Source organism: Perissodus microlepis, chromosome 16, assembly GCF_051167445.1.
Source record: "Perissodus microlepis isolate ML-2025 ecotype Zambia chromosome 16, ASM5116744v1, whole genome shotgun sequence".
Lineage (NCBI taxonomy): Eukaryota > Metazoa > Chordata > Actinopteri > Cichliformes > Cichlidae > Perissodus > Perissodus microlepis.
Window position 1 is genome coordinate 13048190 of NC_140476.1, and position 24366 is coordinate 13072555.

The 24366-nt window shown below is 38.3% G+C and overlaps 1 protein-coding gene across 2 annotated transcripts; it reads left to right on the forward strand.

The window, feature by feature from the left end:
- Window positions 1-15887: 15887 nt before the first annotated feature.
- Window positions 15888-23803, forward strand: snx4 (sorting nexin 4). Of its 2 annotated transcripts, none has more exons than XM_084908570.1 (14): window positions 15888-16037; window positions 16696-16820; window positions 17179-17314; window positions 17482-17631; window positions 17936-17983; window positions 18721-18776; window positions 19129-19201; window positions 19583-19644; window positions 20053-20118; window positions 20216-20305; window positions 21059-21158; window positions 21337-21482; window positions 21976-22090; window positions 22252-23803. In XM_084908570.1, the coding sequence occupies exons 1-14, from the start codon at window positions 15948-15950 to the stop codon at window positions 22297-22299; spliced, it is 1305 nt and encodes a 434-aa protein (XP_084764696.1). In that variant the 5' UTR covers window positions 15888-15947; the 3' UTR covers window positions 22300-23803. The 2 variants fall into 2 exon arrangements, with proteins under 2 accessions (XP_084764696.1, XP_084764697.1); XM_084908571.1 differs by having other exon boundaries at window positions 15895-15959.
- Window positions 23804-24366: the final 563 nt, after the last annotated feature.

Below are 24366 nucleotides of genomic sequence, written 5' to 3' on the forward strand. Positions count from 1 at the left end.
CTTCAATCCCACCACACTGGTTTACCACTCTGCGGCTCAAAACAGTGCCTGCTGGCATGGGCAACATATCAATAAATTCATTACACATTTATACTTAAATATTTATACTGCAGCAGTGTGTTTTGCACAGAGATGGTATTTATAGTATATGTGTATGTGTTTGTGTGTGTCTGTGTGCGCTCGTATTTATAGCACGGTGTCACACCGTGGCTCTGTGCTGCGGTGAGACAGATGTCTGGGTTGGGGGTGGGGGCTTCTGGGTAAGGTTGGGGGGTGTAGAGTAACAGAGAACAAGTGGAAAGACTGGAGTCTTTAACATAGATATATTATAGCGGCAGAAAGGAAATCCAGCTATGACAAAAATACAAATGTTCAGCGAACACAAGGAAGTGGTGCACAGTAAGTAAAAGTAAATGCAACAACTGGCCAGTTTCAAATAAATAAAAAGCTGATAACCATTCAGTACTACTGCAACCACAAAACAACAGAAAAAAAGGGAATGAAAAAAGGTTCAAGCTGATCAAATTTAAAGAAATTAAATATTCTTGTATGGCCTCTGCCAGTCCCACCCATAGACTCATTTGTTCAAAGACAGAGAAATATTTATTCCGTGAACAAAAAGAAACTGGGGAAATTACATGGTGTTTTATTGTTCGGCTGTTTATTGAATGAAGACATTCACATTCAGAGGCCCTTTTGGATACTTCACTATTGTTTGTATGGTTACAATGGTTTTCATAAAGTCCATTGAAAACTCCAGTGTACCACTACGTGACATCCAGAACTCGGCAAATAGGGTGAAAAGGCCACAGAGACACCAGAGAACCCTCTTAGAAGCTGCTGGTTGGAAACCCAAAGCTGAAAAATAAGTTAATGAAGAAGGGGGAGTTTTAGCATGCACCATATGTTAAAAAATGAATTCCACATTAAACTGTTTTTGTGATGTTCACTTAACCTCACAGATTCCTGGTGAACAACACACATCAGGATGATTACAATAAAGCGGTAGCACTATCACAAATCGAGGTTTGAAGTTCTTGCTTTAGAAAGTTTCTTGTCCTTTGGTTTAATGAATTTGTTTAATCCATCTTCACAATATTAAACTGTACAGTTTTTCCAGAGATTAGTTTATAGTCTGTCTGAAATAGAAATTAGTGTACAGGATTCACAGGACAGTGTTTCATTCAAGGATACAGCATAAGTGTGCATTTGACCTGATCAAAGCACAAGTCATTATGCAGACCTAACATGTGACAGTACAGTTTATATAAGTTATACATACAATTTTTCATCAAGACTACAATTGCATATCAGGATACTTTATTAAGTTTGACCAAAAACTTCATCTATGTTAGAGGAGGCTCATTTATAGATGGTTTTGAGAATTAAGGTCCTCACATTCAAATGCCTGTTTCAAGATAAAGGCTACAGATGAGTTGAAGTATTTAACTGTTATGGTTTACTACAGTCTAAGCCCCTTAGGGTTCTAAATGATCTCTTACCTAAGCTACATAAGCAATACATATTTTAGTAGCTTCTACCTTCCCCCAGGCTTCTGTTAAAAACATGTTGCACACATAGGCCTATGAAAACAACACAGTAGACAACAGCTTCATACATGGCTTTGACTTCATACATGATCAACAGCCTCATTACCCCATATCATAATTATACCTCCATTCCCCAAAACAATATCTGAACTCACTTTCCATGAAGCATATCAGCGTCAATGAAAAAGATAGCCATATTGGAATTAGCACAGCTACTGTATTTCATTCAGATTTTAAGCTGAAGAAGAATCATATCTGAGTTCTTTGCAGTACAGTATGAAATCTTGGAAACCCAACTCTTCTTCAAATTTTTGCAAAGGTCACAGTGTTGTCATATGTGCATCCAAATATGGCAGTGGCCGACAAGGGAGAAGGAAATTAGCACCGCTACTCTTAATGTTTCATCTAAAAGAGAAGAGGTGCCCTTGTTATGTAGGACACAAAAATCTTTCATTTTTGATTAATTTGATCGTGTTTGGAATAAAGATTTTTCCATTGAAGTATCTTCAGGAACATAGCATATAAACCAATAATCATTTCATATTTCTGAATGCATGCATCTCTGGCCCCACTCAGCACTTTTGACTTGGAGAAGCGAGCAGCAGTTTTTAGATGTGAGAGAGAGCAGAGTGAGATGATGTGAGAGTAAGAGAGGTTAACAGGGAGAGACACAAACTCAGAGACAGCAACGGACAGACCGAAAAATTAGGGGCTCTACTGACCAGAAACTGCTGTGACTCAGACAAAGTCAACATCTTTTCTGACATCACTGACCATCAGCTCCATCATTTCAACTTTAAACGCTTTGATGGCCCAAACAACCTTCATTTGTCTCAACCCACAAGAGTTTTACGACTGGCAGTGAGACAGAGGTAGCCCTATAGCACTGTAAACTTTATGCTACATCCAAACACATTAAGAGGATTTTTTTTTCCTTTTTTTAAGTCAAATGATTTCACTCAAATGCTAAATTCTAGTTTTGGGGTGAAAGCATGGTCAAACCTAAATGATGAGCTTGGCATCAGCAAAGGAGGATTTTTTTTTCACTGACTGCGTAGTTAGACGGGGGTGCTCTGAATAAAAGGTCTGTAGAGTGACATGAGAGAGGTAGACAACTGACCACAGGCGTCCTGCAGGCACCAGTCAAATATGCACAGACTTAATTAACACACTAAAAAAAACCTTTACAAGTGTAGCAATGTGATCCTTGATAATTTTTTATAGAGGGAGAGAAACACGGATGTATAGATCTTCTTTTTCTTCTTTCAGCTCCTCCTTTTAGGAATCACCACACTGGATGATTTCATTATATCTCACTCTATCCCTTGCGTCATTTTGTGTCACACGATCTGTGATAAAGATTTATATATATTTTTGTTTGTTTGTTTTTTGCATAACAAAGTAGTGAAAAAGACTGAATGAAACAGTCTGGAGTTATTTGTTAAGGTATGCCTAAAATTGAGGATAACAAGCCACAAAAGACTGAAACAGTACACTATGTACGTTGGAGACATTTTAATTAAAACTTTAAATGGCACCTACTGTAAAAAAAAAACAAAAAAAAAAAAACTTTCACAATTTGTACCAAATAAACTGTACAATATCTAAAATTGATAAAATATTATAGTTATGAGACTTTAATGATCTCCCATCTAGTTCTAACACAAAAAGGGAAGAGGGATTTTAGGGTTTAAACTTGTGGTAATCAGCATGGGGGGCCAGGCAGGGAAGGAGGAGGGGGCTTCGGGGTCTCAAACTAGCAGCCTGTAATCCTGACACGCTGCCTGCACCAATTATAAGGGCTTCAAACACGACCGGTGGGAGGAAAAAACATGACCAGGGAGACCAGACTAGCGCCGGGGCGTATTTAGCAACATACAGGCAGACTGTAATTACATATATGGCCAACAGAGAGATTTAATGACTTTTTCCTCCTTCTACTGATTGACAAGGCAGAAGGATGAAGGGGGGTATGGTTGGATAAGGCAGCAAGAGAGAAAGAGCACAAGTCTTACTGTGTTATTTCGGGAGGGAAAAAATCTGGATGTTTGTTACCTGGGGATTATTATTATTATTGTCCCATCAGTGGACTTACTGTATTATGTGATCAGCTTGCCAGACAGATCGTGATAACACTTCATAATAACCATCCATCCATCCATCCATATTCTTCCACTTATCAAATCTAGGGTCATGGAGGGGTAAGGGCCCATTATAGCTATCATAGGAGAAGGTGGGGCACATCCTGTGACACATCACTGTCACAGGGCTAACACAGAGGGACAGACAAGCATTCACATTTACACCGGATTTCCATCCATCCATCCACTTATCTGATTCAGGGTTAAAGCTGGGCTGGAGCCTATCCCGGGTGTCATAGGGTGAGAGGCAAGGTACACCCTGGATAGGTCACCGTTATATCACAGGACTAACAGAGAGACAGACAACCGTTCACATGCACATTCACACATGGATAATTTAGACTTGCCAATTAACTTGCATGTCTTTTTACTGTAGGAGGAAACAGGAGTACCTGTCATCATCCAAGTGAGTGTCTGCTGTTTTGGTGTTTTTCTGCATTGGCTCTGGTTTTCTTGTATCCGCCCATGGGGACACAGAGCCCTGTTTTCACACCTGCATCATCCACCTCCAGGAATGACAATTAGCAGGCCAGCATTATAAACCAGCCCAGCTTTCCACTCAATGCCAGTTCGTCTACAACCCCACAATTTCTTCCTAGACCCAGACTTGACTCACCTGCACTATTTTCTCCTGAATGCAAGTCACATCGCATCAAACTCACTCTTTCAGTCTGTGTGCGCATTCCTCAGAGCCACCACTACTCAATCACTTTCACCTGCCTGCTATACGGCTCACCGTGCTCTTCAGAATCCCTTGAAATAAAAGGTCAGAGCATCATACTCATTCAGGTGGACACTCCCTCAATTCCCCCGCTCACGGAGCCTCCCATCTACAAATAGGGCTTTCTTTCCCAAACTCAATACTTACCTTTTGCCAATCTTACCTCCACTTAGGAATTAACGTCCCTCTCCCTCTGTTCCAGTTGCCTCCACGCCAGAGACTCACGCTACATTTCTGCATTCACAGCAAATGTCCCCGTGTTCTATAACGTTCTGTTAAATTCTCTGTCTTATTGTCATTTGAATCTGCTTTTGGGTCCACTCCCACGCCTTTACCTGACAAAAACCACAAAGGTACAAGGAGAGCATGCAAACTTTTGGCAGAAATTGCCTGCAGCCAGCTAGTGGATTTGTGTGTAGGATCACCCTGCTGTTGACAATTACATTATTTATATTTAAGTTATTTATAGCCATGTATGACACAGCATATAAAATAATGCAGTACTTGCTAAAATGTAAAATGTACAGTTGGGTAACAAATCAAAGGAGAAAAAAAGTGGTACTGGCCCACCAAACAACCACAGAGCAACTTCAATGCGTGAAACATATTTTCTAAAAGAGTTTCCTGTGATGATGGTGGTTGAGAGAACTATCTAAAATGTTGACCCCAAATCTCCAACAGGCACTGAACTGCATTGTGATCTGTTGAGTGTGATCGCAAGTTGATACTCATCAAATCTTTAGTGACCCCTTATACCCCGTGGATGTGGACATTGTCATCCTCAATCATCAGCCTGGAAACCAGTCCTATACAAAAAAGGAATATTTCATCATAGGTTAAAGGCAATCACTGAGAACAATTTTTTGTTAATTTGCAGCAACGCTTAACTCTAAGGAGTGGACCCAAACCAACCTAGCCAAATTAAGCTGGGATGGTTTGGGTCCTCTGCTCTACACGTGGACAGCTAGAGACACCAGCTAGTCATTCCTGTTATACGCCTTTGAAGTCTGCCTGAAGGTTTTTAACCACGTGTTATGTTTTACTAGCGGGCGTCTGTGCCCCTACAGCAAGTAAAAAAGTAGCCCAAGGAAAGCAAAATACATTTATGGCATATTTATCAGGGTTGATAGAGATGACCAGACTTCAACTAACTTCAATTTGTGCTGCTCCTTATACAAAGAAGTAACTTGGAGTCTTGCTGGTAAGCTTTAGATTTGTAGCTGTACTGGGTTCAGATAAGCATCAGTCATGTTTAACAACCAAAATGAATTTGTTCTCAATTTGTTCTAATTTTTTTTTTTTTACACATTTATCATTTATTTCTTAATCAGCTAAGACCCACAGAAACATGATGTTTTCATATGTTGCTTGTAGATAGCGTGCTGCTCTTGTTTACTCCCTTCGATCTTACATCATTACAACCACAGCAACATAATAACAGCATGCACTACAGACACACACACACAAGCAGACATGCACACACACATCTCATCCCATCCTTTCATCGCACACCACATTCACACTTCCCGTAAAACCCTAGCTTCTTAACGATGGGTAGGAACCCAAGATGGGTCACAGCCCTATTTCCGGTGGGTTGCCACATGATAAGGAGTCCTCACATTGTTTAAAGAGTAAGCATCACACACTATATTTCTCATTTTGGTTTAAAGGAAAGAAAAAAAAAACAGTCAAAAACATCCTCTTTTATTGATGATAGAGCTTTCCAACCCCCATCTCTCATCTATCCCCAAAATGTTTTGGTCTCTAGCTTTAACTTCTCCCTTTGAATCTCCATAATCCTTCTCTCTCAAGATATACCACAACCATGGAAAAGACTGCATAATTGCTGATTATTACAGGAAGGGGTTACCATACACGGCTGTACAGAGCACAGTTGTTCAAAATGGACTTGCATGCACAAGCATATTGCCTAGGTTGAGGACAAAGTTTCAAATAGACAGTCAGGGTTTTGTTTGTCACTAATCTGTTTTTGGTGAACCAACAGAAATAATATTTCAGATGGTAGCATTTTTTACCAAAAAGCATAACTTTTGAATCCCTGGTGAAAGATGAAATAGGTTATAATGGGCTTCAGTTGCTTCTGCTGTGAAAAAAGTAATAGACCGATTTGATCCTGAGAAATTAGTATTAGCAATCAGGAACAACACACAAGTTGCTGTAACTTGTTGAGGATGTGTGGGGTTGTCACATATTCATTGACAGCTACACTGTATGGATAAAAGTATTAAACCACACTTCTTAATTGTTGAATCCAAATGTTTCAATCAGTCGCATTGCCACAGGTGTGTAAAATCAAGCTCCTAGCCATGGCGTCTGCCTCGACAAACATTTGTGAAAGAATGGGCCTTCCTAAAGAGCCCACTGGTACTGTAATATAAAGTAATGTCAGTTTATGAAATTTCTTCCCTCCTAGATATTCTATGATAAACTCAACCTCAACAACTCATTGACAAAGTTGCAGAACATGTGAAGTCACAGAGCTGGGTTGCTTAGTCCCGATGCACGTAGCACATGAATGTCACTGCAGAGTTCCAAACCTACTCTGGCATTAACAGTGCAAAAACTGAGTTAGGAGCTTTGTGGTATAGGTCTTCATGGTCAACCCACTGCAAGCGGAGTGCAAATTTCTGATGTCCAAATAAATGTCTAAATGTCTGATGGAGTCGTGTAAAACATGTCACCACTGGACTCTAGAGCAGTGGAAATGTGCCTTCTGGAGTAACAACTTAATTTTCTCTATTTTTGTTGCATCCTGATAAATAAGTCTGGTTCTGGTGAATGTCAGCAGAATGTTGCCTACCTGACTGCAATGTGTTAGCTGTGAAGTTTGGTGCAGGTGGGACAATGCTATGTTTTTTGTTTGTTTGTTTTTTTCTGGGGCTGGCCTGTGCCCCTTATCCCTTTTACCTTTGTGGTAAAAGGGATGCATGGCTGGATGACTTATGCATGGAAGAAACTGACTCAAACAGCTCTGGAATGATGCAGAATGGAGATTGCGAGCCAAACCCCAAAGTCCAACATCAGAGTCTGACACAAATGCACTTTGGATGAACAAGCAAATATTCCCACAGACACATGCCGAATTCTTGTAGAAACCCTTCTCAGAAGAGTAAAAGCCAACTCCATATTGACGCCTATGGATTTAGAGTGGGATGTCATAAAAGCTCCAGTAGTGGATAAGTGGCTCATTACTTTTGCTTGTATAGTGTGTTTTGTGATTACCAGCCAGTCTTACAAAGGTAAGACTTAGTTAATTGCCCACAATTCAGAAAATGCACAGAGAAAAAAACACATAGCTAAATAAAATGTAAAGATATTGCTTGTATTTACAACAGTCACAGAGCAATGAGAGTATCCCTTTTTGAAAACAGCAAGGCCTTATGCAACCATTCTAATGAGACTGCTGAGTCAAATTTGACCAAATTTGATCCTTAGAATGTATTTCACAGTTGAAATGTAAGAGAGGATCTTTTAAAAGCAGCTCCATCTCTCATCATACACATAGTTATCTATGAATAACAGTCATCTCGCAACTGAAGGAAAAGAATGATGACTACTTAAAAACGGTCTGAATATTCATAAAGGTACAGATTTCCTTCAGTAAACTGTTCAGTGAACTGTACCTCAAAACTGTTCGTTATAACCTTTTTTACATGATTTTAGCAAACTGGAATAAATATCCCTTAAAGACCCCTCCAAATAATTAAAATAAAATAAAATACCTAGCGAAACTCCTGGAGATAATCCATACAGAAAGAGAGAGAACATGCAAACTCCAGAGAGGCCAGCTGGGACCTTTCTCTGCTCTGGGAGCATGGGGTACAGTGGTTAGCAGAGATGGTATTACAGTAATGTGTTACTTGTAAAGCGTTACTTTAATCCAATTACTTTTTTCAAGTAATGAGTAAAGTAAGGAATTACTTTTGTAAAAAGGTAATTAGATTACTGTTACTTTCCTGTGAGCACGCTGCATTACTGTGTTACTTAACCGTGATTTTGTTTGTCTGAAAGTGACAAAAACATTAGTGTCCACTGTACACTAATGTTTTTGTCTTTCTGCAGCAAAAAAATTTAACTTCAAATCTGAGCAAGCATCTAGCACACTGCCACGGGAACATGAAATCACACAGAAACCCCCAGATCCCCCCCACTGACATGACCGCTGCAGCACTGGGAAACCTCCATCCACCCCACTCCTGCTAAACAGGTGAAAATAGATTTAAGAGCATGTTTTTTGCTGTGTTTTACTTGCATCTATTTGAAAGAGTCAGTGTAAACACAAAACATATTGTATTTTATATGCTGAAATATGTAGAAAATAGCTTTAAATGTTAAACAAATTTCTTCAAGTCAAAGACTGTTGCATATAATTTATATTTTGCTTGATGCAATGTGCAAAAAGTTAAAAGATTAAAACTAATAAAACAAAGAGACTTTTTCATTTGATTTAATTTTATATGATGGATTATGCAGAAAAAATAGAATTGGGCTGAAAGGTCTATTGCTTTATTAAGTATTCAGGTTGTGTATCGTGTTTTTGAAAAGTAACTAAGTAATAAAGTAACTAATTAGTTTTGAAAATAAGTAATCGGTAAAGTAACAGGATCAGTAATTAGTAACTAACTACTATTTTCAAGTAACTTGAACAACACTGGTGGTTAGCACCGTCACCTCACACCAAAAATATCCATGGTTTGAATTCACTAGCCAGCTTTAACATTACCATAACAGTATAAATAAACTACTTCATTCTCAACTTCTATTTGTTAACAACTTTGATAATTTTGTTTAGTTTTAACATTTTGCACAAAGGTAACAATAAGAAAAAAGTACTGCTGTCTTAGTTTAAGCCATAGTTTCTGCTAAACCTAGGCCGAAAGACTTTGATGGATGGACCAGGAAGCAGGTATGCTAAAAGCATGGTAAGCTGTCATTGGTAGGCTTTCAGACTGCCCAAAATGATGGTCCCAAGTGCTAATGTCTGCTCTGCAGACAACAAAATAGATCATATCTTCTGAGGTTTACCAAGCATAACTGCTTTCTTCTTTGCAGAAACATAGCTTAACAACAACATCCTAGCATCTGGGATGTCACAATGCAGACATAACCTCAGTAAAGCATGTTAAGACTCAAACTGGCAGTATGTGTTTAAGTGAGTGATGCTTGGTGTCATTTGATGAAGTTAATATTTTTACTTTTCCAGCTGAAACATTGTTACTGTCTTTGCTTTGGCATAGCACCTAAAACGAAGGTATTCGTTTTTTGATTTGTTTAATTTTGTTTTTACTCAACTATCAAAATCTTTCATTAGAATGAGATAAATAAATATTGTATTTTCCTACAGTTTTAGTCATTTAAAAAAACTATGAAGTAAAACTTATAGAATATTAATTGTTTTTTACTATGTCTTACTGTTTTGGTGTCATTTAAAAGGATCCACAAACTCAAACATGATGCAAAGGCCATGTCCCTATATGCACGTACTCTCTTCTTCTTCTTCTTTCTCTCTCACACACATGTACACACACTTACATACATCTTGCTCCCAGCAGATGTTTCATTCACCGCTGCCTTCCCAGAAACCCACAAGTGAGCGTATTTTCCCGCCGCAGGGTCGGGGAGCAGAACCACTGAAGAAGACCGCTGCACCCCAACATAAAACAAAACACCAGAGGGAAAAAAATGTACAGAAAACCTTTCAAAAAGGAAAGGAAGGGAAAAAAGCAAAGGATTTTCTAATCCATCCTTTATTGAGGTGGCTGGTTTTCGGCAGCACAACCTTTTTTATGTGTGAGAAGACTGGCCTGTAATTTGGGTAGCCACGGCAACCAGAGGGACTTGTAATAAAACGAGACTCTATTCTGGGATGCTCTGTAATAATGGACGCCACCATCCACTCCTCCTGTTAGAGATGGATGGATGGATGGATGGATGGATGGATGGATGGATGGATGGATGGATGGATGGATGGATGGATGGATGGATGGATGGATCACCTAGTCTATAGACTGAAAGCAAGATGGACTGTGGATATTTAACTACTTAATCATATTAGTCAGTCAGGCTCACACTAACTATAGCATTCAGTACTGATCCTTATGCAATTCTAGTTTTGATCAATACCTGATAGAACTTCCTAACTTCTGAGTTCTACCAGGTACCAGGTATCTACCAGGTCATTATGCCCTTCAACACTGCACAAGTCAGTGTGGTTAAATTTCTGTATTCAGACACCTCTCTATAATCTCCACGCCATGTTAACAGTCACCCATTATGCCAAGGCCATAATTAGGAAATCACGTTGGCATATACATCCTGTCATTAGAAGTGTCTATTGCTATTGCATTGTAATTACATTTTAGTAGGTTGTTATTACACCATTTAGAAGCTGTCCGTCTTACCTCAATCTCCTCCTTAATTGGTTATGTTGGTCTGTCCCGCCCCCCTGGGTCCGCCTACCTCTTTGACGGAACATTCCAGCGGTCTAAGCATTTTAAACTGGAGTATTACAACCAAGTCTAATATGCCACAGAATGAAAGAAATGAAGAAGAGGAAAAAATTTGGAAGAGAAAGGGAGAGAAATTAGAAAAAAGACTTGGAAAGAGAAGTTTTTAAAAAAGGATCAAGAAGACATGAAAGAGGGAAAAGGGTGAAAAACACAGTTTTTGTGTTGCATGACAGATTCCCTCCCAGCCAACCAAGGCTTGTCCTTTAATACCCAGAAGCTTTAATGTGGCTTCTCAACGATTGCACATGGGGCAAAGCTGACCACATTTCTGCCATGCTGCTTATTATACTGCATTGCTCACACTCACACTGCATGTGTGTGTGTGTGTGTGTGTGTGTGTGTGTGTGTGTGTGTGTGTGAGAGAGAGAGAGAGAGAGAGAGAGAGAGAGAGAGAGCGAGAGAGAGCGAGAGAGAGAGTCTAAGGTAACAGCATACACATGCTTGCTGAAAAGCTGTGGCAGTCATGCAGAGAAGGCTGCAATGAGACTTGCTTGTCTTAATTTGTCAACACATTGGTGATGGATGAGAGAGAGGAAATCAGGAGGACAGCAGGAAAAAGAAAATAATATTTTTTGGATTTCATGCAAGCATTGTGAGTGTTTAAGGAGTGGTAAAGTTTTTAAAAGTCAGTATTATATATACATATATAAGACAGTAATATATACATATATATATATATATATATATATATATAGATAGATAGATAGATAGATAGATAGATAGATAGATAGATAGATAGATAGATAGATAGATAGATAGATAGATAGATAGATATGTATATATGCCATTTGGCTCGGTTTGAAATAGACAACTCTGAACTAGAAGCTTCTAATGCTACTATAAGAGTATAACTATAATAAACTGTCAAATATTAGGTTTACGGGGGTCACTTAAAAAATAAAAACACGAAGACCTAATAAAAAAAATGCAATCTTATTGAACAAAATCTGAATAACACACAAGGGCATACTTTAATTGTAGGTAATCCCAAGTATACCGCATCATCATGTGTGTGCTATACAGACTCACCCACGCAAATAAACACACTGCATGAGTTTTCCACCACTCTCAAAGGCAAGAATAGAAGGATGAATGAGAGGAAAATGAAGGATGGAGACTATGACATGGAGCAAAACATGTGTTCCTTTCTACTGACCACAAGGACTTCCTCTTTATGATCTTCGTGACCAGCCTTGTGCATACAGCATGTACACACATACACACTTAAACATACACATAAAATGCAACTTCCTAAAACTTGTTATTGACCAGATCTGGTTTTTAAAAAATCCCATAAATGATTGTATCTAAGCCAATCGTGCAATTATTTCAAAACCATGAAAAACATTTTTTTTTAAAGGCAAACAAAAATACATATTCTGACAGGATTTTAGGTCATAAAGACAAAGTATGAATAAAAGATATGCAATCACAGATGTCACTCAAACCTTAAAAATTATTGATAAATTATTTGTAATTTTTTTCCATCCATCTATCAATACATCCATGCATTTTCTGCAACAGAAGCAGCAGTCTAAGCAGAGATGCCCAGATCCCTCCAGCCACTTCCCCCAGCCCTTCCAGGGGGGACCCGAAGTTATTCCCAAACCACCTAAGAAATGTTAGCTCTCCAGCATATCTTGAGTTTTCTCCCAGGTTTCCTCCAGATTGGACATACATGAAACATGACATCTAAGATGAACCTGGTGGAATCCTATGCCCAAACCACCTCCATTGGCTCCTTTCAATATTGAGGAGTAGCAGCTCTCCCCACTGAATGACCCAACTCCTCACACTATCTCTTAAGGTAACACCCTAGGGAGGAAGCTCTGACTGACTTCTGTATCTGTGATCTTATTCTCTACTCAGAGTTTGTGGCCATAATTAAGAAACAACTGGATCAACTAGTAAATCAAAAACTTTGCTTTCATATTCAACTCCTTCTTCAACTTAACCTATCAATAGAACCTATCAATTGCTACTGACACTGCACCATTCCCTCTTTCCAGTCCACTCCTCCTCACTCCTGAACAAGACCCTAATATACTTGAATTCCTCTGCTTGGGGCTGAACTTCTCGCCAGTGCCCAGAAATGTAGAAAGGTGGTCTAGAGGCAACCAAACATGAAACCCTCCACCGCCTAAAAATTCTGTCCATAAAAGTCAGATGTATAATTGGTGGCAAAGGGTAGCCCAGGCAGAATCTAACATCCACAGCAAACAGGTTTGACTTATAGCTAGTATTCCAAATCATGCTCTTAACTGTACAAGTATTGAACAGGCCATAACAACGGGGCAGATTGCCCGAACAGATCTCCCAAAAGCACTCTGGCACCTCTACAGTGAGATATTATATTACTGTCTTCAAATAGTCTATTTTGAAAATCAAAATTCAGCTAAGACATACACATGTATATTTATGTTATGCAATATATTAATTGATTGTCCCTGCATATGTATATTGCTGTACATCAGAGTGAATTGTGCAGAGATTTGTGCAGTGTGTAATGGCTGGTTGTGCAGGCCAACTACACAATACACGTTTCCTTGTAGTGTTTAGGATGTTGTGTTGCTAGATCTTTACATAATGTACTGTAAACATTACCAAAAACCCATTAATATTACAGTAATATGCTTTTTCATTGAAAGTATTCATTATGCAATAATAACACATCTAAAATGTGTAAAAAGACAAATTATGTCAGGGAAAATTGCATTTAGTTGTTTCACTTTCAGAGTACAAATGCTAGTCTGTCATGATTTGACAATTACAGGCAATTAGCACCACTACTGTGTTTCTTCTGTGATTGGTCAAGAAACCAGTTATATTCATTCATATTGATGACTGTAGCCTGCTTTATTTGATTTTTGCTACCATCTGCTGTTCAAAAGTCAAAACACCAACAGAGAACAGTTTTCTCTAGCAAATGAATTTACAAATTATCAGGCAGTACAGAGGTGGGTATACGGTAATATTCAGTTAGTAGATATGAAAGATGTTTCTCTGGTCAACAGAGCTGCATTAAAACTAGATTAAAACTGCAGTAGTTAATTGATTTTGGCATGCGCAATATTAATTTTATCAGTTGAATCAATATTCACTTCCCAAAACAATAATAGTTAGCAGTCATTGTGACAGAGATAATGAGTCTCTATAAGTCTATATATCTATATCTACATCTATGATAAACCCAACAGATTTTGTTCAGAATCTCCAAATATCAACAGTCACGCATACACACAGAAACTGTGCAAAGCTTATTGTAGCTCAGCATTCAAGAACATTGGTCAGCGAGCTCTAAAAAGTTGTCAAATGGCCAATTATAGACAGCCAAATAGGGCTGGAGGTGTGTGTGTCTATATATTTGTGTGCGTGCGGGTATATGTGGACAGGAAGTGGTGGTGGCTGGTTTGAGGTCAGTGGCAGGAAAGAATGGTAGCTATGCTGTTGCTCAGACAACGGCTGGTCACAGCTCAAGCTTTTGGTTTCCTGACACACTGCAGCCTGAAACCGCATCACACCATCACTCCTTCCATCCACCCATACCTGGTGCATTTGTGCCATCGATAATTTTAAAAGTAATGATTATATTTTTCATTTTACCATCATAACGTTTCTCTATTTTTATGCCTTTTTTCTCACTCCATCCACCCCACATCCCATAACACTCCATCAAACCACTCTATGCCCAGTGGCATCTGCTTCCTTACTAAATCCTGCTCCACCCTTCTCTTTAAACATTAAACACTGAACAACAGCGTGACCACAGGAACTAAAAGGCCGTGTTTCTGTGCTGTTTACTAGCCTGAGGAATACCACATCCCTCTCATTCAGAACTGGGCCCACAACCATCTACAAAAAAAAAAAAAAATGAGGCACGAAAAGATATGACCACAGTGAGGAAACTCATCATGTATGACACCTTTTTCACATTTTTTTGACCATAAAAACAATGGCAAGAAGTCATTGTGTAAGACAAGGAATACTGTAAATGTATAGGGCAATGGCTGCTACTTTTTCATTTGCTAAAAGCACATTTTATATCATGTTTAACCAACAAACTAGTGTTCTAGCCATATAAGAAAGCAAGCATTTTTTTAACTGCACAGTCCTTTTTTACGAAATAAAATGTTGAAAGATACTTTGCAAAAGGCAATACACAGCATACAAAGCAAGAGCTAAATGTAACACAAGTAAAGAAAAAAAATCAAAGCCTACATATATTTTAAAAAAAAAAAACATAAAACCAAGAGAAAGAAAGCAGAATTGGATTCAAGACTAAATTAAAGGGAGAAATACTGAAATAAGAGTAACGCAAAATAGGTAAAAGTTCCAAAACCACAATGCAAAAATTCAGATAACTGTCTACATATATCACACTCACTGCTTATTATCATTCAATGGACGTTTACACTTAGGAGAACATTTACACACTTGGGATTTTGCAACAAGACCAACCGTTTACAAAGTATAGGGTGGAAACGAATGAGTGCCACAATCCAACCAGCAGATGTCAGTATTGCCAAAAAAAGGTGTCGAATAAGCTATGCAAAGGGTAATGGGTTCAACAATGAGGAGTATTGCATGGAAAGCTGCTTTGCAACTTGTAGACACATCTTATGCAACTATTTCACACGTGCAACCATGTTATGTTTTTTTATGTTTTTGCATAATCACGAGGGAAATCCCCTTAATTCTGTAACATCTGAACATTAACAATTATGCTAAAACTAAACAAAATACCTATATATATATATATATATATATATAGTCTTTGCTTTAATCTCGTGAGATCGAGTGTGGGATAATAATAGCTTAATACGTACGTATAATTTGCCTAGATGCAAAAACTAAAACGCTCAAATGATCACCGAAACCAAAAGCACAGACCCAAAGCAAACCATTTTCCCAGCCGTGAACTGCGCGTGCGCAGAAAACAGGCACCAGTCCACTGCCAGCTCAGCTGACAGCAGCAGCGGCGGCAGTACTCTGGCAGCCTATAACCATGGCAGACTCTGTAAGTAGCGAAGAAGTAGCCGTGATTAGTAATACCGACATCACTTCCACGGAATCTGAGAACAACATCATAAATACGGTCGTACCCTTTGTTGTTCTTCATAATAACCATACTTGAGGTTTAAAAATCTTTTTTGTTTTTACTGCTGAAAACCTTTCAAATAGGGCCTAATTTAATGTTAGCCAGTTGGAGCGTCGAAGACTTTTCCACTGTTTCTACAAAAAGCCTGCGGAGTTTTATGAAACGTTCACTGGCTTCCCCCGCTAGATTTAGCTTACTCCCTTCTGCGGCTTAGCGTTAAATTAATTAAATGACTTAAAGTTGCTTCTGCGAAGACTGTGTCAAACTTTAGTCCTAAACTTTAGTCTTCCTGATGTTAGCTTGCTAGCTATTAAGTCTGAACGCTAAACCTAAGTTTATGTTAGCCATGTTGCCCATTCTGCTCTTTGAGTGCTAACCTGTTAGAAAGATTGAATTCCGAATACTAAAGCAACTTTCCCCCCCAGTATTTCGGTGATTATGGTCTTGTCTTGTGACCTGCACACGCCTGCCATAACTCTGTGTGCTGTACTATTGTTATAGTATCTCCAGCTAACCAAAACAGATGACCCTTATTTTATACTCAAGTTTAATGCATATTTCTGTTCTTTTAGCCCCTGTCCGTTGCCGCTAACACTCTTACATATGTTTACCTTTTTTTGACTTCCATACTCATAATTTATTCTGGTGTGTGCAGATGGTGGAAAGAGGGACGGCTCTGTTGAGGAAACTGGAGATAAATGTGGCAGAGGCAGAGAAGAGAACAGGGAAGAACACTGTTAACATGCAGGAAACATACACTGTGTACCTGATTGAAATACGGTAGGTTGTAAAGTGAAGCATTCACTTTTCTGTCTGCATCATAGGTGCATCATATGCAAATATTTAGTGCTTATAAAAAAGTAGAGAGAGGTGGAGTACGAACACTTCCATTTTTGCATTCTTTTGCGTGTTTTTTTTATTTATTTATTTTTTATCTCAGATGTATTACAGTTTGCACAACAAATTTGCCTTTTTGTCTTGATTTTTATAGTATTGAACTGGGAAAATATAGTCACTTCATGTACAGTACAGTTGTGTCAACTGGCAAGGTGCTATGAATGAAAGTGTGGTAGCTCAAGCATCTACCACTTTTTTGACACACCTGATATACTATTTCTTCTCATTGGTCTTTGTCCAGGCCTGCTGAAACAGAGGGAGGGACACCAGCGGCACCTGACACTTTGTGGAGACGCTACAGTGAGTTTGAGCTTCTCCGAACTTACCTGCTGGTCACCTATCCCTACATTATCATCCCCCCGCTACCAGAGAAAAGGGTGAGTAATGCGTAGGTGGTGGGAAAGGACTAATCAATAATTTTAAAAAAGAATTAAATGGAAATTATTAAGTGGCTATAACTAATACAGCTTACCTTCAACTGCATAGTAAATAATATTCAGCCATTTACCTTTTTTGTTTCCACCCTTGTTTGTGTCTCTTACAGGCCGAGTTTGTGTGGCACAAGCTTTCAGCAGACAACTTAGATCCAGACTTTGTTGAGCGGCGGCGAGTTGGCCTGGAAAATTTCCTGTTGCGTGTTGCATCACATCCGGTCCTCTCCAATGACAAAATTTTCTTCCTCTTTCTTACAGAGGTTAGCAGCCTAACATAAGTTGCATAATGTCCCTTGTAGATCTTTTGCCATTCATGTAGTATATTCACACCTTCCACATTCACAGTATAACAGATTTCAAACTGACGTTAAAGATGAACCCTGAACTGTAAAGAATTTAAGAGCTATTTATGCACCCAGAGTTGGTAAATTTGTCTCTTCATTGCAGCCGCTTTTGTAGCTGGAATACCCCGTTTTTTGTTTTTTGGGGTTGTTTTTTGGAGAGGGGTTATACAATCTGGCTGACTTTCGAGTCTGTCATGTATTTTTCCTGTCATTTCTTCAGGAAAAGGGATGGAGAGATGCGGTTTTGGAAACAGGCTTCCAAGACAAGGTACAACCAGATGGAGTGTGAAAGACACAAGTTCAAGTCACACGTGTAAAAGATGCAAGTAGTTTCCAGGTCTGACAAGGAAAGCTGATGTTGGAAGTGCCAGAAACTGGCATTCTTTCTAATGGCCAGCAGGGGGCATCTAAAGTTATGGTTTCATGGAAGACCATGGGAAAACCACTGCCCACTCTTTTGATCAATGACTCCTGTAAATACTTTCCTGATGAGCTTATGGGCTGAATCACTACTTTCAGTATGATTATCCCTTTTTAAATTATTGGTCCCACCAGTGTCCAGAAGGACAATAAACCAGGGTAAGCTTTTTTGCCTGTATAAACTGTTCTTGCCACAAACTAATGGCCAGGTGGCAAACATGACAGAAATACATGTCTGCTTAACACTGTGTGATTTATTTTGAACTAATTTCCAGTTCAAAAGTAAGTTGCATATGAGCATGCAGTGTCCCTTGAATTTCCAATCAGATCCCGCACTGCAATCATTATGTCTTGTTTCAAAAGTAAAAATTGTGACGGTGGCAAATCTCAGCTCAGAGCTTTAAAACCAAACCAGCCTGTGGCTCCTTCAATCTTTTATACACTGTAAATGATTCTGTTGATGCTTTCATCATTTTAATCTGAATTTCATATCCGCATTTTTTGTGTGTTTTACAAAATCAAACTGAGTTATGTTTAAAGCACTTCTTCGTATATTTCGCTGTGTGTAATTCTTTTCCCTAACAGGCTGATTCAAGACTCAAGTCTCTGAGTGCCATGTTCAGAGTCAAGAATCCTGACAAGTAGGTGTAAAAACAGCCTAACATAACCTAATTTTTCCATTTTCTAGGATTTATGCAAGTTACACAACTTAAACAGATTTAAGACTATTGTGAAATACTTTCTCAGGAATTTTTAATAACTAGAATAAATGAAATATTCATTATAAAATCAGGCAGCAAAAACAGGGTGTAAGATGTGTGATAATCACTTGGATATATTTATGAGCACAAATATGAAAATTTTATTTTTACCACCATATTAAGTAATAATTTATTCTGTTCCAAGGCAAACTGAAAGAACAAATTTTTAGAGTGAATAATGTAAAAGAAAATACTGTTCAATCAGTTACTTTTCTTCTTGTTTTGCCTCCAGGCGGTTTACAGCACTGAAACAGTACAGTGATGAACTGAACAGCGTCATCTCTCAGTTACTCAGAATTCGAGCGGTAAGTTTTGGCACGTTTGTTTAGAGAGACTGAGGTTTATCTTAAGTTGATGCTTTTTGCAAGCCGTGGGCATCCGTTGGTGGTTGCTTGTGGAACTTCAAATTCCAACATTTTTGTCTCTGAAATACAAAAATCTGTATCTACTTTCCTAGAATTTTGACTTTCTTTTCCAGGGCACTCACCATTTTATCTTGGACGTCTACTCCATAGCATGCCAACGTTTATTATTTAAAAGTGATTTAAAAGCTGGCTGCATCCAAGACATTGAGAATAATAGAAAGTTATTGAATTGCACTCTAATGCCAAATGTATCTCTTCAAGGTTTTTAAAGCAGACCGTCTAAGGTCTGTTTCTAATGATTAGTTTTGTTTTTTCTTCTAGCGAGTAGCAGACAGGATATATGGAGTTTACAAAGTCCATGGTAACTATGGCAGAGTTTTCAGGTGAGGAACACCTGTTCTACTCTGTTTTCTACTGTATCAAATTATAGTTACAAGCATAAGTTACTGTATCCATTTATATAAGCAGAATAAAAACACATTTTAGGCAGATGATATTTTACCTTATATTGAATTAGGTCACTTAAAAAGTTTCCCTGCAGTAATAATGCATTTAGTATTAAAGTATTGTTGTGGGTCATTAGGGAATTCCTTTTTTCATAGATATGCCTCAATTGCCTTCTTTGTTTCTGTATGCCCACACAATCTCCTTTTGTTTGGGTTATCATGATATAATAGATACTTAACTACTTAAAAAACAATCATTATTTCAGACAGCCATTTTTCTGTTTAGTGAACAAAGAGAGCTGCTGCATTCAAGTCAAGTATACATGAACATTTTTCTGTCTTTAGTGAGTGGAGCGCAATAGAGAAAGAGATGGGAGATGGACTGCAGAGTGCTGGACACCACATGGACACGTAAGTAAAGGTGTTACCTGAATTGGTGATGGACACAAACACATAATGTTTGTTTGGTATTGCTTCAATTGTACAGTGACTTTGCGTGTTATCTCAGTTATGCTGCATCAATTGATGACATTCTGGAGGAGGAAGAGCACTTTGCAGACCAGCTCAAAGAATACCTCTTCTACACTGACGCCGTCAGGTATTGTATTGTGTTACAAGATGGTTTTGTTAACACACTTATCAGGGTAGACAGATGCTCTGAATATGCTGTAATTTTATTACATTTTGCATAAAAGTTGCATACATGAATCTCACCATATGTAAAAACATGGAATTAGACGTTAGGCATAATACAATAATCATTGTGCTGAAGCAGGTATTCTAGCTCAGTTACCGATGCAGCAGTGATTTATAGCAGGAACAGGAAGCCATCATTATCTTTGTTAATATCTGGAAAGGTTAATGTCTTCCATAGCACAGTCATGTAAACAGTAAAAGGAGACTTCATACCAACAAGGCTTCTGCTTGCATAACTTGGAAAGCCTGGACATTTTGTTTTTCATACTTTACCTTCCACCTCATCTATTCCTTATTTTGTTTTGTTTTTCCTCTTTCACAAACACACAAGGGTTGCTTTGGTCAGTGTGTAACTTCATGCTTTATTCCTCTTAGTTGGTCTGTAGTGATGCAGCACACATTTCTGACACTATATCTCTTATTTTATGTTTGCTAAAAATCTATTCTTCTGAATGAATTGAATTTTATTGTAAGCATTAAAACGTCATTCAGCAGAGAAAAGAGTGTCAGTTTTGTAGATCAGACGCAGCCCACATCTTTATTTACAGTAAATGTAAATACATTCTGTTGACTGTTATAGCCTTTGTAGCAGAATGCATTCATGTTTTGGGACTGTCAGGGTTTAAAATATGTCTGAATTTGTGTGTGCGTTAAGGTCAGTGTGCAGAAAACATGAGCTGATTCAGTATGAATTGGAGATGGCAGCTCAGGACCTTGCCCAAAAGAAACAACAGAAAGAAGAGCTGGCAACTGGGGTAACACACTTTCACACACTCTGGCTTATAATCTGTCTTTCTCCTCGCACGATATGTGCAAATTAAGAACCAGAAGTGGGCGTGTGTTCAAAAACACCGTTGTGATCCAAATTGTTGTGAACATAATTTAATGCGTGCATTTGTTTTTCCGTGTGTGTCTGTTTGTGTGTGAGTGCAGACGGTGCGAATCTTTTCTTTGAAGGGAATGACCAGTAAATTATTTGGCCAAGAGAGCCCGGAGCAAAAAGAGAGCAGGTTAGCAGCCCTGGAGCAGAGTATTCAGGAAGGAGAGGAAACGGTCAAGGAGAAGAACACCGAGTGCCAGTAAGCACAACACTATCTTATCAACCACTTACCTATTTTGAAATTATCCCTATTTTAAATTTCTCTTCCTCACTGTTCTTCCTCTGTGTGAAAAATATAGCACATAATCTGACTCTGTTTTCTGACTGAACTGTTGCAACTGAACAACATAAATGCAAAGAATAATAACAGGAGACTAGATAATTTTTTTTCCCCAGCACAAACTGGTGAACTGAGGTATTTGCTGAAAGTGTTGAGAGACAAATTGAGGTTCCGTGTGTAATTAAAAAGTAGTTCTATTCAATTTTTTTTGTTTTTTTCAACGGAAAAACAAAAGCCAGTGGTATCAGTAGAAAATACAGGAACTAGAACCTAATAAGAATAAGGAACAAAGCAAATGCTGCATTGTTTTTCTTTTCTTCTTCCTCTACCTCTTCTTTTGTTCTTCTCCCTGTGCTTCTTCTCCACGCAAACAGACTAACAGTATCATGCGTCTTTGTGATTGTGCCACCAGGGAGTTTGTGCGAGCAGCATGGGACGACATCGAACATTTTAAAGAGCAGAAAGACAAAGATTTGCGTGAGGCGCTGATAAGCTACGCCATTATGCAGATCAGTATGTGTAAGAAGGTGTGGGCATTTATTCTTGTGTGTATTTTGTGTATTTATATAAATTCCTAGCATGTGGTCTTTTGTTCAGCAGTACCACTCCTTAACTGTTTAGTATTTCTGTCTTGTCTTTCAATGTCTCTAAGTCACTCCTTTTCTCTGGTACTTGTGTACTGTTACAGGGAATCCAGGTGTGGTCCAATGCCAAGGAGTGTTTCAGCAAAATGTGAGCCAAACTTTCCAAAGCGATCGTACTTTGCACCAAAACTATACTCTGATTGTACAGACTAGGACCAACAGCCAGTGATTATACTGTAGTCCTGTGGAGAAAAGGTGGGAACCCAAATGCTGCCTTTAATTTGTTTTGCTATACTCAGTTGAAGCACACACACATTAAAAAAGTGAAAGTGGAACAATGCCTCTTTAACGTCAAGTGTCTTAATAGAACCTTTTCCTTGATTTTCTGACCTTCGTACTTCGTAGACAGTCCAAATTTACACACTCATCCTTAGTTGCGCTTTCATTAACATGTCCGGGAAGAAAATGTGGCATTATCATTGCACAATGGATCCATGGGATTATCCATGCAGTATATTTCAGTTGTTAGCTCTCTCAATCAGTCACAATGAATAACACAGAGCAGTATACTAGTTTATGAGTTGACACAGGCTGCACTTTGCAAACAGTGGTTCATGTGACTCGTTTTAGAGTTGCCTGCCTTGATGGAAGGATCTTTACGTGTTACCTTTCAACCCTCTCCAGAATCTCCTTACATAAAGGTTTTCATACTATTTGATTTTAGGTGATTAATGGCAATAGTGATGAGTTAAAGAATGGGGAACTTGTTTTTGATAGAACTTCTAATGTTATGCTTACGTTTCTGTTTAAATTTCTAATTTGCAACAGCAAGTTGAACCAAACAAAAGCAGAAGAGTGCACTGGTGAATGTTCAATTTGAAATGAACTGCAAGAAATATGACTGTAAACATGGACCGAGCTTTAGAAAGCCACTACACTTTTTACATTTCCATTTCCATTTTTCTTTTTCTTTATTTTTTTAAAAGTCATTTTATGTTCGTCACACAGAAGTAATCTTTGTTATTGTTAATCTGTTGCTGACCAAAGTATTGAAGACCAAGTGCTTTTATACTACAAATTTATAGTAGAAAATACAGAAGAAGGGTTGAAAAACTTCGATTATGTGATTTTGTTTTGTTTTGTTTTTTGGCTGAGGAGAGAAATCACTCTCACAATTTGAGTTTCATAGTTTAATTGTTTACACAAAATGTAACCGTAAATGCGAAAAATCGGATCCTTTATTTGCTGTCAAGCATTGTAGCTTTAATGCAACAGAAAAAAAACCCATATAGAACTCAGCCCACTGTCAATGTGCCTCACCACTTATTCTGATATGACCTGAGTGCAGCTACACACAGATACAGACTGTTTTTTGGTTGAGATCCTCACATTAGGCTTACATAAACATACACGCATACTTGTGCTTCTTCGATGACATCAATCTGAAGGGGAGAAAAATTGGTGCATAATGGATCTGACGTCTGAATGTTGTGCTGAGATCAGCAAATAATTTTTTCCCCAGAATAAACAATCGTTTTACTGAAAGAATCTCAAATTGAAGCTTTATGTATGTTTGTTTTGTTTTTTTTCTAAATGACAAATGTGTCAGATGTAATCATTGTGTTATGACACTAATAAACATTTCCCTTTTTTGAACTTACTGTTGTGTTTTTATACCGACTGGCAGAGGAACCAAAGAGAACGGGGAAGCGGGATGAAATGTGACTGCTGGTTTTGATTAGCATGTAAAGGTGGCTGTGGGTGTTTTGATTCTTCGCGTAGACATGTTTGCTTTTCTTGTTTACATTTATTTGCCGTTAAAGGATAAGAGAAACAGGCTTTTTATTACCAAAGTCTAAAGGTCAAACCTCACTGATTCATCTCTGCCAAGATAACTCAAAACCATCCCCTCAGGTTTTTTTTTAATTTTTAATTTTTCCATGACACCTGGTGGGAGGAAAGTGAAAATGTGTCAGTGTTTATACTTTCTCAAATTACTCATATTATTGTCTTCAGTGGGTACATGGGTCAAATACATGCAAATGTACTACACAGCACACAAAATGTAGTGTAAAATTCATTAAAAATGTCAACAAACTGCCCTAGATGGTGGCATGTTGTCTTCTGTGTTTTTATATCTGAACACAGCCCTGAACATTTGGAGTTAATTAAGATTTGAATTAATGGCGCCACCTGTGGATTAATAAAAGCACACGCAT